The sequence below is a fragment of the Octodon degus genome, unplaced genomic scaffold (genome assembly GCF_000260255.1).
Source record: "Octodon degus isolate 3935 unplaced genomic scaffold, OctDeg1.0 scaffold00004, whole genome shotgun sequence".
Lineage (NCBI taxonomy): Eukaryota > Metazoa > Chordata > Mammalia > Rodentia > Octodontidae > Octodon > Octodon degus.
Genome location: NW_004524580.1, coordinates 29,419,834 through 29,441,843, shown reverse-complemented (window position 1 = coordinate 29,441,843; position 22,010 = coordinate 29,419,834). Strand labels below are relative to the sequence as shown.

The 22,010-nt window shown below is 44.5% G+C and overlaps 1 protein-coding gene across 1 annotated transcript in view; it reads right to left on the bottom strand.

Moving 5' to 3' along the window:
- Positions 1 to 22,010, bottom strand: part of Ano4 (anoctamin 4) — a 318,013-nt gene that overhangs the window by 201,346 nt on the left and 94,657 nt on the right. Inside the window, exon 2 of the mRNA XM_004623837.3 lies at positions 6,106 to 6,303. Coding sequence (XP_004623894.1) covers positions 6,106 to 6,160 — 55 coding nt within the window. The 5' untranslated portion in view covers positions 6,161 to 6,303. The remainder of the gene's footprint in view (positions 1 to 6,105; positions 6,304 to 22,010) is intronic.

The following is a 22,010-nucleotide window of genomic DNA, read 5'->3' as shown; positions in this document are numbered from 1 at the left end:
CTAGCCTCTCTGCCCTCCTTACTCTGTAACGCAGATCACCCACCCCGGGCATAGCAGTCACACCCACAGTGATCAAGCACAAACTCCAGAACTGCCCCGGGACTGCATGATGCTTTGCGGGGCCACTTAGACACAAGCCACAACACCTGCCTCATCATCTTTACCTAAGTTACTCAACGCATGACCCTTTGGATTTAAAGTCATTCTTCAATATCCAAGGGAAGCTGGTTCCAGGATGCCTGACTGACATTGACTCCTGCAGATGCTGACGTCACCCATATAAAACACTGTATTATTTGCATGTGACCCCCACACATCCCCTCCTATACTTTGGGAAGAGTCTCTAGATTATTTATGACACCTAATATAATGTAAATGATTTGTAAATTGTTATACTACATGGTTTAGGGAAAAATCACAATAACATGTCTGTACATATTCAGTACAGATCTAAAATTTTTTTCCAAATAGTTTTGATCTAAATTCCAGATCGCCAATGGAATGCACTCATGTGAAGGGCTCTGTGTAGTTGAGCCTTGGCATACTGTGGCCTCTCAGGCCCTGGAACCTTCCAGTGATCCTGCCCTCCAGCCTACTACAGTCTCATATTGCAGACTCTGGCCCAGACCTATCTGGTCATTACCAGTACCAACAGCACCCTATTCACAGTACTAGTGGCGTATATTGCATCTTCTTAATACCTCTCCAAACCTTTCCAGTTCTTCCTCTGCTACCCTGACTCTAACATCCTTTGCCTCTCCTCAGAGCTCCAGAGACTTGACCTCCAGCTTCTCACCACTCTCCCCCTCCTCGATGTCTTCCCACTCATTTCTGTGCCAACCCTAAATCACATTAGCAATCTCTACGGTCACTCCTTTCCATACACCTTTGATTTCTTCTCACTCATCCTACTTCCTCGACAAAACCACAACCAAGATCAATTCTAACTCTCCACCATTATTCCTTTACCTGTGTAGCTTGATGTAATTCAGAAAACTCACCATTATGGTAATTAATTATATTTTAATATTAGGACCATGACTATGAAATATCTCAATAAGAGTGGCAGATACGTCACTCCTTCTCCTCCTCCTCTCTTTCTCCTCCTCTCCCTCTCTCTCTTTTTCCACCTCCTCCTCTTCTTTTCTTTGCTTCCTTCTCCCTCTCCTTGGCTCTATTTCTCAGTGATGCCTTCTCTCCTGCACTGAAGACAGACTCCTTAGACCCCCTCACACCTTCCCAAGGCCCACGCCACTGCCCGGCGTCGCAGGGGCTCTCCCACTATGCACAGTCCTCATCTGCTCTCTGAGCCCCACGCCACAACTTCTGCTGGGGGTTTGCTATTTCTGGAAAGCAGCTTTCTTAGCCTCACTCTTCTGCACTTCTTCACTATGCTTCATAACAAAACTCATAAAAGTCACCTGTATTCAAGACATGTGCTCCACACCCTCTCATCCTTCCTGAACCCCACTTCAATCACAGTTTCATCTCCATGACCTCAATGAAATCGCTCTCCTTGGAGTCACCACTGATTTCTACTTTGATAAAATCACTGACCAGTCTTCAGTTCTTTCCATGCTTGACTTTCCACATATAGCCTGCATAATCACTCTTATCTGCTTGCAAAGTGTTCTTAACTTCTCAGACACGGCACTGCTGGGTTTCTTCATTCTTGCTGGTCATTCTTGCCTGGCCACCTTTCCTGATGGGTGACCTTTATGACCTCTGTGACCTTTTACTACTAAATTTGATAATCTTGAATCTCAGCCTTTCTCTCCTCTTCTCCATCTCTCCAGCATCTCTCAATATCCTGAGAGTTGGTTTCTAGACATCTGAAGAGTGCCAAAACCCACGACATTCCAGTCCCTTATACGAGGTGGTATGGCATTTGCATAGAACCTATTTACATCCTCTAGTATTCTCTACATCACCTGTATATGACCCTTTAATGGTTGACTGGTCATGTCAAGTAGTTTAGAAGTTTAAATTAAGGCAGCTCAGTAATTCTACACCCTACAGGGTAGAGGACCCACCCTGAATGATGTAAAGAGAAAAGGCGAAAGGATGGACTTGCTTCTGTTCTTCAGAGCAGCTCCAGCCACGCCTTCAGCTCGGACTTCATCTCCTGGCTTCTAGCACAGACCCTTTGGCTTCCACCTTGGGTCCTCCAGCCTTCTGGTGTAGACTCGTCAGCCTTCTGTTGCAGCCTTCTGTTCCATCGGCCTCCTGGTACAGACTTGCACAGAATACTGCCGTGAGCTCCAGACCTTGGATTGAATCCTTCTATCTCCGGTGTGCAGACTTCCCTGCAAGCTTCCTCATCCGACTCTGTGGCTGACCATTGTAAGCCAAATTATAATTTCCTTTGCATTTGTGTATCTTGTGTTGTATCTGTTTCTCTAGTAAACCCTGACTGATGCAGACCCTAAACTACCAAATATAATGCAAAGGCAAATACTGCAATATGGGAATAGTTGTTACACTGTGTCGTGTAGGGAACAGTAACAAGCAAAGTGTATATATGATTAGCACAGAAGACACACTGTTCCTGGTGGTTTTGATTCTCAGTTGTGTTAATTAAGTCTAGGGATACAAAACCCACTGACTTAGATGGCAAACCGTACTTCCTCCTTTGATCATATTTTTCCATTTGGTGGCTTTAGACATCATGTACATGTCAACTGTCACTTGGTAACACACAAATTCCCAGACCAATCTCTCCAGACATGTGCATTCTGCCACCCACAAGAGCTCACTGCTTTTTCAGATTATCACACCAACAGGCAACATTCCAACCTTTGTCGGAAACCAAGCAAACCTGTTTCACTTGCAGCCCTTTCCGTCCTAACCCCATTTACTCAGGCCCCAAACTTTGGGGTCATCTCTCGCTCCCCATTCTCTTCTGCCACATTCAATCCACTGAGAAGTTCCATGGACCCAACACTAAAGTGTACCAAGCACCAAGAGTCTTACCATTACGCACGCACCTCAGCAGCGCTCTCACTTCTCAGCGAGATTGCTGTGGGTCTCCCTCCCCACCTTCCTCCTCTTCCTCTCTTCCCCTGTGGTATATTCTCAAGCCTCAACCAAAGTGATTCTGTTCGAATGTGCCAGATGGTAGGATTTTTCCACTAAAAATTATGTAAGATCTCCCACACAACAGAGGGGTTAGTGCACTTACCCCGGCATGCAAAGGACTGCCCCATCTGATCTCTGTGACCCTAGTGAGCTGGGGCATCCTTCATTCCACTGCAGGTTCACCAGCCTCCCTTGTTTTAAGCGGACAGATTTAGACTTACCACAAGGCTGATTCCCCACTATCCCTCCACTGAAACAGAGCTGCCCAAACACCCACAAGTCTCACTCAGAACCTTCTAGTCCTTGGTCATACATCCCTTCCACAAGGCCACCTTCCTGACCACCTTACTTGAAATTGCACCGTGACTCTTCCTTTCCTGCCACCTGATTTATCTACTTTTATTCTACACACAATGCCCTTTCCTAAACACTATATATTTTATATTATATATAATTTAAATATAACCATATAGGATTATAATTTAAATAGTTATATACAGCTGCACTATAGCTTATATATTAAATGTTCTATCTCTTTATTACGCTGCGTTATTATCTCTCCCACCTCGAATGTGGGCTCCAAGGGCGGGAATGTGTGTCTGCTGTGCTCACTACTGTATCTCTGGTACTGACGGAAAAAAAAGACAGAGCAATCAGAGGCCTAGTGTAAGGGTCTGTCTAGAGCACAGCTATTGAGGGTGGAGTCCAGGCCCACCCTATGGTGTACTGGAGGTAGACAGGGGCAATCCGGAGTGCACGCTGGGCCTGAGGACCTCTCAGAGGACAGGGACACAGGGAGTTTCAGGATGTGAAGACGGTGGAACCCTGCAAAGAGCAGCATGAGCACGATCACAAGGTGGGAAGCAGATAACAGCGTCGTGTGCCCAGGGGACGGAAAGCGCGTCAGCGCGACTGTGTGTGGTGGTCCGTGGGATGGGGCTTGGCTCTAGTCCAGTCCATCATTTAGTTAGTCAGCAAACACTAAGCTAGAGCTCTTCTTAAAGTGTTTTGTAGTTGTGATTAAAGTCCGCTTTGATCACCAGTTGGCTTTAAGGAAAGGAGATTTTTCTAAATCAGACATATCCAACCCACAAGTGTTCCGCTTATGTACAGTAACTATAGTGTATATTTCATATGCGGCCGGAGCCAATTCCTCTGTGCTCAGTACAGCCTAGGTGAGCCAAGCGCAGGAAGCTGAGGCCTCAGAGAAGAAGAAGAGTTGCATTCCCGCTGTGGACAGGAGATTCCGCTCTGGCCAAGTCACAGCCGGCTCTTCCTGACAGCCTGCTCTGTGGATTTCAGCCGCAGCCAGCCGGTCCCCATGGCAATGGAGGCTTCTTTATCACTTTTCCCCAACTTCTACTTTTCTGCCTGAACCCTAACTGATACATCAGAGCGCTAAGGGTTAAGGCAGACAGTGGCAAAGCACAAAGGATGAGGGGGCGGGGAGGGTGGCCAGGAAGGGCGTTTGCTTCTAGCCTGCTAAGAGGCTTGAACTTGATGCTTTGGGCAGTGAGACAAGTCAGACAAATCACGCAGTCTGGGACAGAGGCAAATCCTTCTGATTCTGTTATGAAGGATTTACTGACAGGCGGCATGAGAAAGACACAGGTGCTACTAGTTGGGATACCAGGAAAGGGCTGCAGGGGAGAGAATTAAGAGGAGATTATTGACAAAATATTGCCTAGGATTGCTGGAGAACAGTGTTTTGGGATGGACGGAGCATGTGGTCTGCCCTGGGCTGAAGCATCTATGCTTTTATGGCAAAATAAGGGCCACTGAGGTCCTCAGGGACAGCTACACAGGGCAGGCAAGCCAGACACTGCATTGTGGGCTCTGGGGGCTGAGGACTGGCAGCAAATGGGAGAACAGATGAAAGGTAAGTACGCCTCCTGGAGGCCGGCTTAGGGGGAGGAGGGGACGTGACAGGGGAGAGACGATGCGGTGTCATGGGAAGAGGCTGGGGATGAGGGGAGTCGCGCGCCCACACAGACTGGGCAGGAGTAGCCAGCACACAGGAAGGGCTAAGAGATGAGAACAAGGGCACGCGTTACCCGAAAAAGCAGAGGGAGCCAGGGCTCCGGGCCCAGAGGAAGGCCTGGGGAGGGGCAGCCTCGGAGACCCCGTGCCTTCTGCAATCTGCAGGTAACTGGAGGAAGCTGGAATCAACAGTGATGGGTCTGAAGATGGAGGTGGAGGGACGCCCAGTACCTCATGCCCAAGAAGCTAGGATACTTTTGCACAGGTTAGGAAAGAAGCTTATAGTTCAGAGGGAGAAGACAGACCTGTGAAGGGCAGTAGACCGGGCTGGGGGTCCATGGAGCTGGGTTACCACCTGCTAGGACCCTACAGAGCAGAATCAGCATGGTGTGAGAGGTAAGCACACGGCTTCCCAGTTCCTTCTGACCCCAGCCCCGGCCTTTCCTCCACAACGAAACTGCCTAGTATGCAGTGGGCACGCTGTAAGTGTTTATGGGACGCATACTGAAAGAGCCCCTCTTCTAAGCAGGCCCAGGGAGCCTTTTCGCTAAACAGCCTGCTCTAATGTAGGATTCTTTAATACTTTTAAGAGCTCACAACTCCTTCTCAGAAGCCTTGAAAAAGAGCAGAATGACCCCGGCCTCTTTCTCTGACTTCAGGAGGATTTGGCCAAGCTCATGAGATAATTTGGGTATCAGAGTGGGCATTGTTAGCTTATCTTAGAGCAAATCATCAGGCAAATGGTCAAGTGTGTATGCTGTCATACAGCAATTTCTTTCTGAACTGAGCAGGAGTTTATCACTCTGATTTTCATTTAGATTTTGCCATTGTAGGTGGAATACAGCTTTAACTTTCTCTGATACATGAGCCTCTCTCTTCTTACTGGCCCTGGTGACATTTACCATCAACTGAAGAGCAGAGAGGGAGACAAACAAGACTTCTAAACCAGAGTGAACTTAACAGGCACGATGCCACAATAAAACCCTAAGGCAAGCTGTGCCTACTCACAGTCCCCTTGAGTCCCCATCCACCTTCCCTGGGTCTTACCTGCGTGGAACACTTTGGCTTTTCCATTAGTGATTCCAGAAGAACTCGCTTCCATCTTTAGTGTCCGCCTGCCCGGTGGGAGTGAGGAGTGCCTGACCACAGGCGCACGACGACGACGCGACCCTGGGCGGCTTGCCACACTTCGCCGTGGATGGATTTGCAAGTGCTTTTCAGCCCCATGAATAGATAAACTTAAACCTGGAATGAGAAATACCCCCATTAGACCAAAGAAGCCCATGCTCAACAGCTAAAGTGGCAAATTTTGTTCTGGCAGGACTTCCAGAGAATGCAAGCAACTGTGTCTCTAACCCTTAAGATGTGCCAGCGATGTCAGTAGATTTTTCACATGACTTATTTATTGAACATTGCTTTTTAATATTTTTCATTTTTTAAGAAAGTAAAAAATAGTAAAAAAAAAAAAAACCATTAGAAACAATATACAATTTTACTAAACAAGACGATAGGAATTCAACGATGGTTGTCATACTGCATATTGTTTTCAAATTAGTTGTTCAGATTACCAGATAATATCATGCAAAATGGGTCAAAAGAAGAAAAACATGTAAGTGCTACTGTTCCTTTCAATAGAGCAGTAGAAATTAGCAGTTCAATTACCTAAGCTACCCTGTGTACACATCTATATGTTCTATTTTATTTATTTAATTTTTTGGCAGAACCAGGGATTGAATTCAGACCCTTGTGCTTGCCAGGGAAGCGCTTATTCCACTGAGCCATCTCTCCGGCCCCTACATCTATATGTTCTTCCCTCCCTTCTTTCTTTCCTTTCTTCTGTCCCTCAGCCTGGTTGTTCCTTCCCTTTGAACAGTTTCTTTCCCTTTCACATTACCTATTGCATCTTTTGGATTTTATTTACTCTTTCAGCTTTCTACACTGGTAGAGAACAGATGTTCCCACATGTGGGTCTGAGTTGTTCCACTTATGAATGTGGTCTCTAGTTGTTCCCATTTACCCATAAAAGCCTTGTGTTTGTCCTTTTAATGGCTGAGTAATACTCCATTGTATGAAAATACCACATCTTTTTTTATCCATTCCTCAGCTGATGGGTATTTGAGTTGTTCTTTCATTCAAAAGTGAACACCCTTAGTTATCACAAGAAAACTTCTATGAATGAATATTCAATAAATTCAAATATGAATTTCCTGTTGATGTTATTTCCAATATACTGTAAAAATATACATGTGTTTGACATGCTATTGCCAAGTACTGTAAGTTTTAAGAATTGTTGCTGGGATATTTTAACAAAAATCAATGATCATTCTCCTTGGGATTCACTGCTAGGCCAGAGTCGGCAATTAAGTGCCTGTTTACACCTCTGTTAACCTAGAATTAAGAGCATTTTTAGAAGCATTTTGTTCTAAAAATAAAATAGGGCAAAATAATTGAAAATATACCAAAAAATGAAGACACTAGCATATGAGCCCCAGGTAGCCACTGCCCATGACAAGAACCCAGACTTTACCAATCTTGTTTGATCTCTTCTTCTGCCTTTGTGGACAGTTTGTTTCTTTAGTGCTGGAGTTGAAAGTAAACCCTAGACATCGTGCCGAGTTCATCAAAAGCTCTGTTGATTGCCTTGATTTACATCCATCACATCAATACAGATTACGGATGCTGCTGCACATAAACCACACAAAAATTCTGAGTTCTAAAGATACTTTTAGGGGCCAGGGAGATGGCTGGGTAGAATAAGAGCTTGCCTGCCAAGCACAAGGGCCTGAGTTCAATCCCTGGTTCTACAAAAGAATAAAAGATACTTTTTAAAAAACCCCACATATTGATCACCATTGGAGGTTGCTACAATGTCAGTTCATTACTTGGAGAACTGACAAAGGGAAAGATGCAAGCACGCACTGGGGCGTTCCTTCACTAGTCATATTTCAAAGTTTCCAAGCGGTTGATAAGAGACACTTCCTCACTATAGAAGAATTCCTGCTAATAAATGCTAAATACAACTGGAAAAAGAAAGTATAAAATCATTTTAGAAGTCCCAGTGAATATGGACAGTGACACGATTTGTCCAATTTGTCCAACAATTTCTGCAAGGACAGAGTTGAAATTCAAACTCTTAGAAAAATCCCACTCTGTTCTTCAAGAAAAAGGCAAGGAAAGATATGAGCCTTATAAGGCCACTAAGCCAGTGGGAACTTGTGAGGAATCATGTTATCTGAAAGGCAACAGCTAAGCGCCACCAAATTGCAAAAATTTTTATTAAGAATCTGTTGAAAAGGAAGGCATAAAATAATTGGTTTATGGATTATAAGCACTCGGAGAGCACGAGTCTGCTAAAACTCAGACCTGGGGGAAATGACAAGCTTTCCTAGAAGCAAGCTTGCCACCAGCAGCCGTGGGCCACGCTACAGGTATAAACACTCACCTTAAATTCTACGGGGGGCTAGAGGGGACAAAAGGAAAATGACTGAGCCAATTTGTAAATTCTAACAGATCTTATGGGAGGATAATTCATGTTAGAATGTGGTTTTCTCAGACCAAGAAACATTCAGACAAACCACAGGGTGGTTGGTGCTTAGCCAAGCAAAAGCCTTGAAGTTTAAGAATGCCAGTGGCACAGCCAGACCATAATGGTGTTCACTTTCACTCTGCTTTGCCACTAACTGCCTTAATTCAGACAGCATGTGCCAGACCCCTGCCCCTCAGGACTAGGACTTGGCTTCCTGTATAGGAAGAGCACAAGTGTGAGTGTCCCGATGACCAGCAGTCAGGGTTCTCTGTGTGAGCTAAAGAACTAAGGTCCCAGGCTTCTGCACAGCCATCTGCTCCTGAATTGCTGAGAATGAGTCTGTCCCCACGATCCAGTTTCTGAGCCCATGGGGCTGTCTGTGAGCCTGAGCCTCATTCTTGGAAGGTTTTCCCAGGCCTGCCCGGTGGGGGCCCCGTGGCAGACAGCATGACAGTCTTCGCTGGCAGGGTAAGCCTGTTCCGATGCTGCCCGCGTGCCAGGCACATGTGAGCCCCACTCCCAGATGGGTGTCAGTGCGCTGTGCTTGCTCCCACCCTGGTCTGTGACATTGTTACATGTCCCCCACTTCCACTGGGGCACAGGCTGAATGTCTGCAGACCTGGCAGGGCTCCAGAAAAATCCAGACAAACTTGTAGGTGACAGATGATAGGGGCAGGAGACACATTTTAAGTCAACAAGAGGTGATGCATGTAGCCTCAGGCTGCAAACGTGAAACAAGCCACTCTCCATGAACACCTCTTTCTGTCTGCTTTGTGGAGAGTCATCGGGCTGAAGGAAGCAAGACTGTGACTCAGCAGGGCACTGTGAGTCCTTATGTAACTCCCCTCCACAAAGGACAAAATGACAAAAGCGAGAATGAAAATTACACTGTGGCCCAGGCACTTGACACTGTTTAATCTTATGTTTAAAACATATAATATGGCAGAGCATAAGGAAAATATTGAAAATTAAAAATGATGCACGAATCTTATCAGGAAAGGATGCAAGTGATGAAGGTGCATGTGTTATGCTGGAACTGGAGCTAGAGGCTTCAAAGGGACAGAGAAAGGGCAGGGGCTGTCAGTTCTCCTCCTCCAAGGGCCAGGACCACAGGAAAAGAGATGCAGAGATAAACAGCTGGTACTCAGGATCCCAGAGATGCTCCAGGCATTTGAAAATGTGAAGATGTGTAGAAGACTCAGAAGCCAGTAGAGGAGAGATGAACTATCACTCAACAAATTGTATCATCCAGTTTTTTCTTAATTACTCTAAAAAAAAATTGCTGGTGCTGCTTATCTATGGGATGCCAGGCACTGGGTTTGGATCTTGAGCACCATCTTGTTAGTGTCTGACCACAACCCTGAGAAACAGAGGAGTGGAGTCTACATTTCTCAGATCCAAACCAGAGGTTCGACAAGGCTCTTGTCCAAGGTCAGAGAGAGGGATTCACTGGGATTTTAGCCCTGTTCATCTCAACAAGGCCACATACTCTGACAAATAAAATGTCAATACAGAGGCAGAATGTATGACATCTGCAGTGGTTCTGAATGCCTGAAAAGGTTTATCCAGGCAGAGACTGGGAGGCCCACAGGATGGCACTCCCTTGACCTAAGCCCTTCTGGAACCTTCTCTCTCCTTCCTTTGCCATATTGGGCTCATGATACCATCTATGCTGAAATGTCCCCTTTTCAAAATAAGGTAACACTTAGGAATCCCAGAACAGGGACACATATTTTCCCAGTCTCCTATATAGGCTGTTCCTCAGGTTTCCACTCTGGCCTCCTGTTTGTTCCACCCTATTCTTTCCTGGGGATCTCGGCAAACCCTGAGTGATCTTATACAGCGTTGCCAGCCCTGTTCTCTGTGCAGTGAGCCTCTCAGGTCAGTCTTCCTGCTTTGCTGCCTCCTGAACTCAAGCTTGCTGTTCCTGTTGCGTCTGAATGTTCTAAGAAACTCAATGACTCCATAGAAACCCAGTGTTTCTCATTTTGATTTTAAAAAATCCACCAAAGCTCAGATTTCCTTTCAGATCTTCACATCTCTACTACTCAAGTATCTTTCTGATTTTTTATTCTCAATAAAATTGAATCCTATGGTGCCCTTTCACTCCGGCCCATCTCCAAGGGTAGAGAGGGGGAGGGGAAGGGGCATAGGAAGAATTAGGATGTGTTATGTGCGTATACCATGTTCCCCTGAGGAATGTAATTGTTACACACTACCAACACTTGCTAATGCAAATACAATAATAAAATGGGCTGCGACCTTCCCACGTCCCAGGGAGAAAGAAGGACAAGTGCACAGAAAGGCGCACAGGTGAGCTGGCATCTGAGTTCTTAGCCTCAGGACCATTCCCAGTAGTGCGGATGGAATTCGTGCCACCTCAGCAAGGTGGGCACTGTGGCCCCAGAACCAATGGATTCTGAGGAGCTTTGAGTGCCATCAGGTAGCTAAGTAAGTTGAGGAGAGCTCCACTGGAGGGACACATGTGACCTGCAGGACCCCAGAGATGTGACGACAGAGGCTCGGGCCGCTTGGGCTCGGCGGGCCTGTGGCCAGCACTTGCCGCAGCCCTGTCTTCCTCCACCAAGCCAGTACCTGGGCATGCTGTGTCTCTTCCTGTTTCTCTTCTTGTACCACCAGGCTTTTGGACAGCTTGACATTAGCTTCTTGCCCACATCTGGCAGAACCAACGCCTCAAAAGCAGGAGCAACTTAGGATGCTGTAAAAGTTGTATGTCTAAAACCACAGTAATGTGGCATCCGAGTACTCTGAAAAGAGACCAAGATGCTCTGGCTCAGGTGCACAGTGCCCGGATTTAACTTCTGGCTCAAGGTTGTTGTGAAGAACTTGGGCGATCAGAAAGGAGAGGAGACTGTGTGGATGTTGAACCAGCACGACTTGAATTCAAATCAAGTGGTGCAGACACGTAGCCAGGGCTCTCGCTCCTTCAAATCTACCTCTACGGTCTGTGTGGCCTTCGGTAACTTCTTCCTCACCTGCCTCTCAGGCTGGAGGCTCCTTTCTTCCCTGCCACAGAATTCCACGTGGAGAATTTTTCCTCAGGAAACCACAGCAGCAGCGTAGATCATTGTCCCCAGTTCCCGCCTTGTCTCTGCCATGCAGTGACTGGCAGGCATCCCCAGCAGAGGGACAAAGATATTTCCTGCTCCCAGGTTTGGACATTGGTCATCAGGGCTTGCTTAGGAGCTCAACGGGCATGACGAGAGCAGAAGCATGAAGCACACTTTGGTGGCCTGGGCTCATCCTCTTGTGCTTCTCCTATTACCATGAAAACCACATGGCCTGGCAGCTGTGGGTCCCACAGTGAGACGCATGGAGCGGATCTGAAGCTGGAGCCAAATCCCACTCAACACGGCCAAGATCGGTCCAAGCCCAGCTTCCCAATAGATTCTTCCCAAGGAGGACAAACATTTCTGGTTGTCAGCTACAGAGATTTGGTGTTACTGATACACATGAGAGACTCGAGGAACACAACCCCAGCGACAGTCTTCGTAAGTGGCAATGAAGCAGGGCAAGTGCTGCTAGCTTGGCCGGAAGCGGTCCCACTCCCAAAAGAAACGCCTCCTTCTTGCCGAGAGTGCCCTTCTGAGGACCGCAGTCCAGCACGCCCCTCTAGGGCAGCTCGTCCACCTCCCTTCAGTTCCTAGTGTCTTCTTCATAGGAATGGTACGTATGTGAGAGGACCCATGTAGTTCCACTTAGCCATCTTTTAATACATTATATTGTACACAATAAAATTATTCAGTTTTCCTCTGTCAATTAAAAAATAGGCAATAAATTAAAAATACATTTGAAATGATGCATGGGTCACTCAAGAATTGCAAATTCAAACAATGAGCTGCTGCTGTAGAGATGGGAAAATGAAGAACACTGACAGTAGCTGCTACCAAAGTGACACAGCAACCACTGTGTCACATTCACTGCTGGCGGGCATACAAAGCGGTACCACCATGCTGGAGACAACTGGCGATTTCTTAGGAAGCTAAACATACCCTTACCACATGGCCCTCAGCCAGGCTCTCTGGCCTTCCCTCAAAGGAGTAGAAAGCTTGTATTTCACACAAGAACATGTGCATGGATGTTAATTGTGTGGCTTAATTTGTAACTGCAAAAACTTATACGCAACCAGGTTGCCTTTCAGTGGTAAATGGATGAATTGTGATTCATCAGACAACAAAATATTGTTTAGTGCTAACACAAAACAAAAGAAAAACAACAACAAATTATGTATCTATATGTCTATATATCTCTATCTATATATCTCTATCTATGTATCTTTACATGTACATCACTAATTAAAAGCCAGGTGTGCTGGTGCATACCTGTAATTCTAGTACTTGGGAGGCTGAGGCAGGAAGATCACTGCATATTTGAGGCCAGCCTGGGTTACTCAGTGAGTTCAAAGCCAGTACACACAACAAAGTGAGACACTGATTCAAACAACAACAACAACACATTTCTAAGCAAAACAAGACTACATACTGTGTGATTCCAATTACATAACAGTCTAGAAAAGGCAAAAAGACAGTAGTTAAAACTTCACCACTGCCAGAAGCAGAAGGAGGGATAAATGGGCGGCAGAGGGAAGTACTAGGGCAAGGGAACTCTGCTGCAGATCAACTTGACAAAACCTGTGAAGTGTGGCACACCGACGGGAACCCTAAGTAGAAACTCAGGTTGGGGGGCATGACGTGCTATGGTGGCTCATCAGCATAACGCACAGCACGGTCTGCGCCATTCCTGCGGGGGAGGGCAGGGGTCAGGAAGCCGGCAGGGGGAGGAGCTCCGTGGGAGCTCTACTTTGTGCTCAGTTTTGCTGAGTACCTAAAACTCCTCTAAAATAGAGTTTATGTAAAAATGAAAACAAAATCAAAGCCCCCCACCACCAAAAAAAAAAAAAAAATCCTCCTCGCTGCTTACTACCTCACTATTGGCAACAGGGCGGGCATGTAGCCCACTTCCAGGATTTAGCTATTATGAACTGTCCTGCTGTAAACACTAATATACATGTAGTACAGTAATAGGGGGATTGGCCGGACCACATGGAACTTCTGTTTTTAGTGTTTTTTGTTTTTTTTTTTTAAGAAATCTTCCTACTGATTTCCACAATGGTTGTGCTCCATGAAATACAAGCTATCAAGAAGATAAACTCAAGACGTCTGTAGAAAAGTGGCTACCCTTTGAAAACAAAATTGTGAGTGAAATATATCAGACACACACGTTTAAATACTGTATGGTTTCTTTCAGTTAAGGAATCTACCGTACAGATGAAGAGTGAAGTGAGAGGCTCTGAAAGGAAACAAGGAGATCGGTCTTTGCAATTGGGGAGGGAACTAAGAACCTGAGGGGGAGACATACATGGTTTAAGATGCGCCATGTAGAAGTACAAACTGCCCAGAGTGGAGGTGGTCACTGTGTGTCACAATATCAGCTAAAATAATAATAATAATGCGGAAAGCAGATCTAGAACTACAGGGAGGGAGGGGGCAGGGCAAGGGAGCATAAAAAGAACCAAGCTATGAATATGAGTATAGAAATCATGAATATGAATATAAACATCATGTATTACAAGTGCCTATTAATAAAAATTATTTATCCCAAATAACTAACAATTGCCTTTTTTAAAAAAAAGAAAGAGAAGAGCTGGGAAGATAGCTTGGTAGTCTAAGAACTTGCCTGGCAAGCCCAAGGACCCAAGTTCGATCCCTGGTACTGCATGCTGCACCAACCCCTAAACTGGATGTGGTGGTGCACACTCTAAGCACTAAAGGAGGACTGAGAAAGGAATATCACTATAAGTCTGAACTGCATAGTGAGATCCTATATATATATTTTAAAAATCCCTTCAATAAACAAACTTCAGAGTCTGATACATTTTACTTAACATGTTGGTCTCTAACTCCATCCATTTTCCTGAAAATTACATGATTTCATTTGTTTTTGTGACTGAATCCCATTTACGTTGTGTGCACATATAGCAATTTTCTTATGTAAGAGAAATCACAAGCTATTCAAAAAATCAATGCCTTGGGAACAAATTCTTTCTGAGGCCTTTGATTGTTTATCTAAGGACTCACTAAACATTTGTCAAGAGCCTTCCCTGTGCCACACACGGAAGACTTGGAGATTAAAAGACAGAGCTCTGTTCCCACAGAGCTCACCACCTGGAGGAGGTGCCCCAGGACCAAAGTGGCAGAGAGCAAGGACATCAGACAGGATATGGAGCAGGCCGCCAATACTTGCTGGGTCTGGAGGAAAGAAGAATCAAAGTTGCTTGGTCTGTCCTGAAGAAGCCAGCGGAACATCACAGTTTTCCTAAAATACACCTACCCGGCATTTTTCATGAGGGAGTAGCAGAGGCCAAGTATTCTCACACCCCAGGCGGGCAACAAAACAGCTAAGTTGGAACTAGGTATTGACTCCATGTGGTGAGACCCACACGCTGTGAAAAAGTTCTCCCTGCAATCCTGAATTTCAGCAAAGCACTTATTAAATGATACCACCAAGTGAGAGTATACACATTAATCCTCAAGACCCTGACCTCGATTGTGTAGCTTATCTTAGCAATCAATAATCTGCTTCTAGAGCTGAAACACAAAAGGTTTACTCCTGTAACATCCAATGATAGCTATTAACCCCCTAAAGGGAACAGTGCTTCACATAAAATTTTGGTTATTTCGATAAGTAAGTAAAATTCAGTAAAAAGAACTTTTCTACAGAGTAATGGATTTCTACCAACCATGACTAAACCCTGTACCCTGCTAGGCCCAAGGACAGAAACAAGGATGATCAAGGCAGAATCTGTATCTGGGAGAAGAGATGGGTCTGCAAAGATAAAAGGTGAATAGAAATAACTATTAGAAGCGAGAGGTCAGAAGAACACAAGGTAGACCTTGGATTCTCCAATGCATGAGAGGCAGGGATGTTGTTTTACAGAGCCAGTAAATAATTGGGGCTTTGTGAGCCAGAGGCCTCTGCTGCCATTGCCCATTCTGCTTCTGTGGCCCCAAAACCTGCCTTAGACAACACCTAGATGAAGGAGTGGGGCTGCCTCCGGGCAAATGTTTGCTTATAAAATAAGTATGGGGCAGAATTTGGTCTCATGGGCTTGGACTCAGAGCACTAGGGGCAGAGGATCAGGGGCAGAGCGGGGCGGGCATCTCCACTGGGCCTGACCTACAGGGGAAGGTTTTCCTAGGAGCGAAGAGAAAAAGTGGAGGTTGGGAACTCTTTTCTTCTCCTTCTCCTTCTCCTTCTCCTTTTTTTTTTTAGAGTAGACTATATTATTGGGGGAAAGAAAGCTTCCATCCAAGAGAGAGACAGAAGTGGTTTCTGAGCGGGTTGGCCCTGGGAGTCTCTTCCAGGGACTTCTATAGTGTAAAACCATGCAGTGAGGCTGGTCTAAGATGGAGAACATGGGAACTTGCTTAGGTGGGCATGAGGTGGGGCAAAACTATGGTCAACCAATGAGATTACAAGCACCGTTGCTCAGGTAAAATTGATTAAATCCAAGACCAAACAAAGCCAGTCACTAGGAAGTGGGCATGAATATGGGGTAGGGTCTCTTCCTGTTGAGGAATAGGCTAATGACTCTCTGGGCTCTTTCAAGGTGATTGATACCCATTCAGAATATCAATCCCAGATGCCCATCCCCAGGGAAGTATGTGGCTACATTTGTTTACTCTTTTGTCTTGAGGTCTGGACCACAGTGGGGAGGGTCTGTCTCTTCCAAAGTTGCAAAGTCACCTGGTCTTCCATATTGTCTCCTTGAGGGCCTGGCCCTGTCTGACTGCCTATAATATTTCTACCTAATTTAGCTGCCTACAACATTCCCCACTCTGAAGAAGTAACCCTAATTGAACCAAGAATGTTTGTGGAAAGAAGAGTTGGCCAGTGTCCAGGGACTGAAGATGTGTCAGAACCCTGCCTGTCTACAACAAAAGTAATGGCCCTGACACTTTAATTCCAAGGGGAATTTTTACAGTTTTAGAGAATTTGTGCTGGGACTTGAATGCCGCACCGCATGTAATGTTTCACCCCAAGGTGGTGGGAATCACTGGAGACACATACACACAGGGCAAGAAGCAGGGAAGGAAGGCAGCTGCTCCACTCCAGCTGGACAGCAGATCAGCATGACAGAGAGCGGGTCCTGGATCAGACCAGTGCCACGGGGAACTGAACTTACAAGAAACACAGCTTTGATAGGAGATGCTGCACATTGGATGACCTTTGCAAGGTTGGCTACGGGTGAGAGGAAATAGCCACACTCATCTGAAGGCAGTTATAGTAGTTAGTTGTCCATCCCTGGAGCAAGATACCTGAGATAACCATGCACAAAGAGAAAAAGTTTACTGCAGTTTGGAACTTAGTGCATGCTCAAATATCACATGACTCCCCTTATAGGACAGACTCAAAATATAAATAATTTGAAGAGCAAAATAAAAGAGACATACTAAGAAACAGGGAGAGAGACTGTATAGATGGGAAAAAGATTCAGGAAGGAGGAGGCAGGGAACAAAAATGACCAAGATGTGGTATCGATATATACAAATCCCCAAGTTGCATGTAATCTCTACCTACCACCAACATATACTAATTTTATTTTTATAAACAAGAACATGGATGGGACATTTTGATAGGGAAGATGTTAAGCTCAGAAGTAGGACCATGGAGCTTGAAAATAATTCTGGTTAGAGTTCTTTGCCTAGAGATTAATGCTGAAGATTTTGAGAAGCTAAAATTCCTGGAGAAGAAACAGGAGACCACAGATTGAATCTTGAGCAAACTTCAATGAGATAGTAAACACAGCAACAGCAGCAAGGGTTAGTACTTTCTGAGGGTTCGCTGTAGGCCTAACATTGTTTCAAGAGTCATAAATACTTTGAGGCATTTAATCATCACATGCACCCTCGTGACCCTGATTTCCAACTTACCTTCTTTTTATATTATTAATTTTATTGAGAAACAGATATCAATGAGACAGTTTCAAAACTGATTAATAGGACAGTTTCGATAATTAATACAATGTATATTATCTTCTTAGCGGTTATTCATCGTATAAGATGCAGACAGGATATCTTGTCCAAATACTATTAGTACAAATCTTTCTTCTCACTGAATTAAGAGAAAATAGCTGTATATCTATCCTATTTTGTATGTACAGATACAGAATGTTCCTTCCTTTGTATGCCTTTTTTTTTGGTTTAGTTTTGTTAGAAATGGGTATTCCATTGCCATTTAAATACTGTAGGTGCATGAATTCAGCAAAATAAGCCAATATAGTCCAGTAGTCCATACTAGTACTGTGTTATCCGTAGGACTGGCAATGTCAGAAGTTGCTGACTTGAGCCTTTCACAGCTCAGCATATTAATATGGCTTTACTTTTTATACCTCACTTTTATACTTTTCTGCTGGATTGTTAAGACCAAGTTAAAACAAGACTTATTCAATAAGAATTGTATCTTTTGTATCTGATAAGGTCAGTCAAGTACCCTCAGGATTTATCCTGTTACCGTGAACCGCCGTTTGCAGATCCTTTGTCAGTGTCACCCATGTAGATGAGTCATGGCCATTGCTTGGCCAGATTGCTCTCTGTGAAAGCCTGATGGAATGTTACTCTCCATGTGACTCTCCTTAGCCACACTCTACATCATTGATCACATTGCTCTGTGGCCCCATAATCTCCTTGATCAGAAAATTTGGGACACAACTGAGTTACGTGATATTACAGTACAGGTTCTCCTATATCCTGAGTCTTCACTGACCTTGAAGGGCAAGGGCCAAAATGTTGGCTGTCCTTGCAGCCCTTCTTTTTCTCTAATTTTTGGTCTGCAAACTTAAATTGTTAACCCTCCAGAAGAGAAGCTTATTATTATCCTACAACATATGCAGTTGGGTTTAACCTCATTATCTGTCTGAATATCAAACATCTTAGGCATAACATGGAACAGGTATTTTCCATCTAGTATTGATATTTCAAACTTTAAGTCTCTACAGAATATGAAGAAAAAAATAAAAATATATTTAAAGAATATGAATAAACAATTACATATTTTTACACAGAAATTTAAAAATCTAACCATATACAGCACTGTAGCAGGACAGTCCTGTGACATTTTTTTTCTTGTCTCTTTTTGCATTTATTACCTTGTTTTTCTAAACAAACATTTACTTGAGAGACAGTATGGCAATAATTGGTATGTCATGACAAGCAGTACGTATTTAGAAGACCAGACCTTCTTCTTACAGAGGAGGAAAGTCGGGCACAGTGATTTCCACAGTGCCCAGGCAGGTCCGAGCACAGGTAGCCTGGACTGTGACTCAGCACCCTGCGGGAGAAGGAGATCTGAGGGACCACGCCCTGAAGGAAGCTCAAAGAAGTTAGAAGGAGAAAGGTTTACAGTGTATAGAGACAAAAATAGATGTCAGAACACAAGAAGTGAAGAATGGGTAGGTGGGACTCGGGAGAAGATCAGTGCAATGCCTGACCTTGTGGCGGGCAGAACGACTCTAGAATCTCCAAGTCCTAATCCCTGGAGTATGTGAATGTGGCCTCACATGATGAGAGGGACTTCACAGACTGATGAAGGAGTTTGAGATGGGTATATTGATTATCCTGGGACACAGGGCAGAAGCAACCTAATGACGCGCCATTTTGAAGGCAGAGGACCAGAGAGATGAGCACACGGCTGGCTTGGGAGGGACAAAGAGGCCAGGGGGGAAGCCGTCGTATGCAGCTCCAGAAGCCAGAAGGGCCTCCAGAAGGAGGCGAGCTCTGTTAGCACCTTGGCTTTAGTTCTGGGAGAACCGAATTCCACTTCTGACTTACAAACTGTAAGAATAAATTCATGACATTTTAAGCTCCTGCATGTGTGCTGAAACATTACCGCAGCCATTTCATTATTATTCTTGAAAATGACTCCATGGCCCTGATCCATCAGCGTGACTCACGTCTGACCATCCAGGACGGGCTATTTCCTGTGGGCTCTGCCTTCCAGCCACTCCGAGATGTGATACCAAGGGCCCTGAAGGGGCGAGATGGGAAAGCAGCCCCTGTCCCAAGTTCCTTAGTCAATATTTAATTGACTCAACTGACCATAAAACAAATGCTCATTCACAGAAGTCCAAAAATATATCAAAACTGCAGAATGCAAATCAGTAATTATTACTGATTATAGTTCTATGCTAGTAATGGTGCAATTAGATTCTTTAGCCATGTAATGAGCTTTATGGGCATTCAGTTTAACAAATATTTAAAACACAGGACAAAATGACAATAAATCATGTGGACTTTGAAATGTAACTTTTAAATCAAGTTTATAATGATTAACTCATAAGAACAGTGCATGGCTATTTGTGTGATTTGAGTAATAAAGTTGATCTTGACTAATTTCACTCCTCACATAATTAAATTTCAGATAGTTAATAATGGATGAAAATCCTTCTTGCAGAGAACTGTTATATATTAAAGCCTGTTTGAAATGACTTAAATTATTCTTAAAAATTGCATTCCATTGTCCTTAAACGTTTATCTAAAATAATTTACTCCCCCTTTATTCAGCAAAGGATTTCAGATGGCTCAGGGCGGCATGTATTCACACAAACTCATCCTGTGTGGTCTTGCTCAAAACTCACTTATTAATAGTATTGTACAGTGTTGACAGTCTGTCCCTAAGTCAAATTCCCTTTTCTTTTTCCTTGGCCTAAGTCAAATTTCAGTGTATCAATGAGTCATATTTGATAAGCACAATTGTTAATTTTTTTAAGTCTTTATTTATTTGGTACAGGGTCTCGCTATACAGCTCAGACTCACAGTGATCCTCCTGTCTCAGCTTTCCCAGTGCTGGGATTACAGGCGTGCACCACCACGCCTGGACTCAGTGGCTGGCACAGTGTGCCCAGGGTTCCAGGGCCAGCATGGCATGTGGTACTGGGGATAGAACCCTGGTCCTTGCACTTGCCAGCCAGCTGCTTAGACCTCTGAGCTATCTCACCAGCTCAAACACCACTTGCATAGCATGTAGGTGACACAAGCTAAGCTAACTGCAGTTTGCAAGAACATTATTGAAGAAATGTGGGATGGTAAGGTCAGGTGCCCTAGCAAACAGGAAGCAAGGGGGAAATAAACATGACATTAACACTTCTCTAAAATATATACCTGCAAGAGGCCACTGATCCCAAAACTCACCAACAGAAAATACCTGATGCAGGAGGCTCTGTTTGGGAATCAGGACGCTCTGCCTCATGGCCAGCCGGAGCCCACTACCTGGTTGTGGTAAGTAAAGTTCTGTGGGAACACAGCCACTCTCATTTACTTATTTCCTTATATGACTATGTTTGCACTATCACAGCAGAGCTGAATGATCACGTTGAAAATATTTACTACATTAGCCTCTAAAGATGGAGTTGTCCACCTTATTCTTATACCAATACTGCTAAGACATTTCAAAGACATCGCTTAGGTCCTATGATCTGCTGAAGCAAACTCTCAGGATTGTTCTACAGATTTATTTGTTGCTTGACATGTTGAGCCTTAATGGTTGGAAATGTTATGGAATTTTGTGCTTGCCTCCTCTTGTTTTATTTTGAAAGACGGAGCAGAATATCTGCGGAGTTGCTAAGCCTCTTCCCATCCTAATATGATCGACTGACCTTCCTTCCTTCCCTCTTTCCTTCCTGTTGCCTTCCTTCCCTCCTTCCATCCTGTGAGGCTATACTTACTTCGTGCACAGTGATGCCTGAACCCCTCTGAACACAGGTGCAGGTGGTGACTCACCTGCAGGCATCATGGTGAAGAGCAGGAACTTTGGGGTCACATCGCTGAGTCTGAGTCCCCCCTCTATTGCTACCAATGACTGTGCTCTCTATTAACATCTAAGGGCCCAGTTCCCTATGAAGTGGAGATCAAAATCCTACTTACCTTATTCAGTAGACCAGTTCTGGTCATGCAGCAAGTGCTGTAAAAACGGTGACGTCACAGTTACACAGTAACAGTGTTACAGTGAGGAACAGTCATGGTGGGTGACAGGTATCCTGATTCTACTGCTTTATATGGGTGTGACTCCGGGCAAAGAACTTGACCTGATGATGAGAATAATTGGAACTCCACTGGGCTGCCTGAGGACTAATGAGTAAATACACTTAGTGATACTTGGTGCAGGGTGTATACCCGATCATGATTAGCTATTTTTATTGAAAGTATTAATGTTTTCCATACTACATATCAGTACTGATATCAGTATTGATGCTGAACTTGCCAAATGGTTGGTAGCATGAGGTCATTACTGGTATCAATGCCACTTTAAGCAACAAGGAGTTTAGGCATAAAGAAGTTTATTAACACATTGAATTTTTTTTTAATTTTTTTTTTTTGTGTGTGTGTGTGTGTGTGTGTGTGTGTGTGTG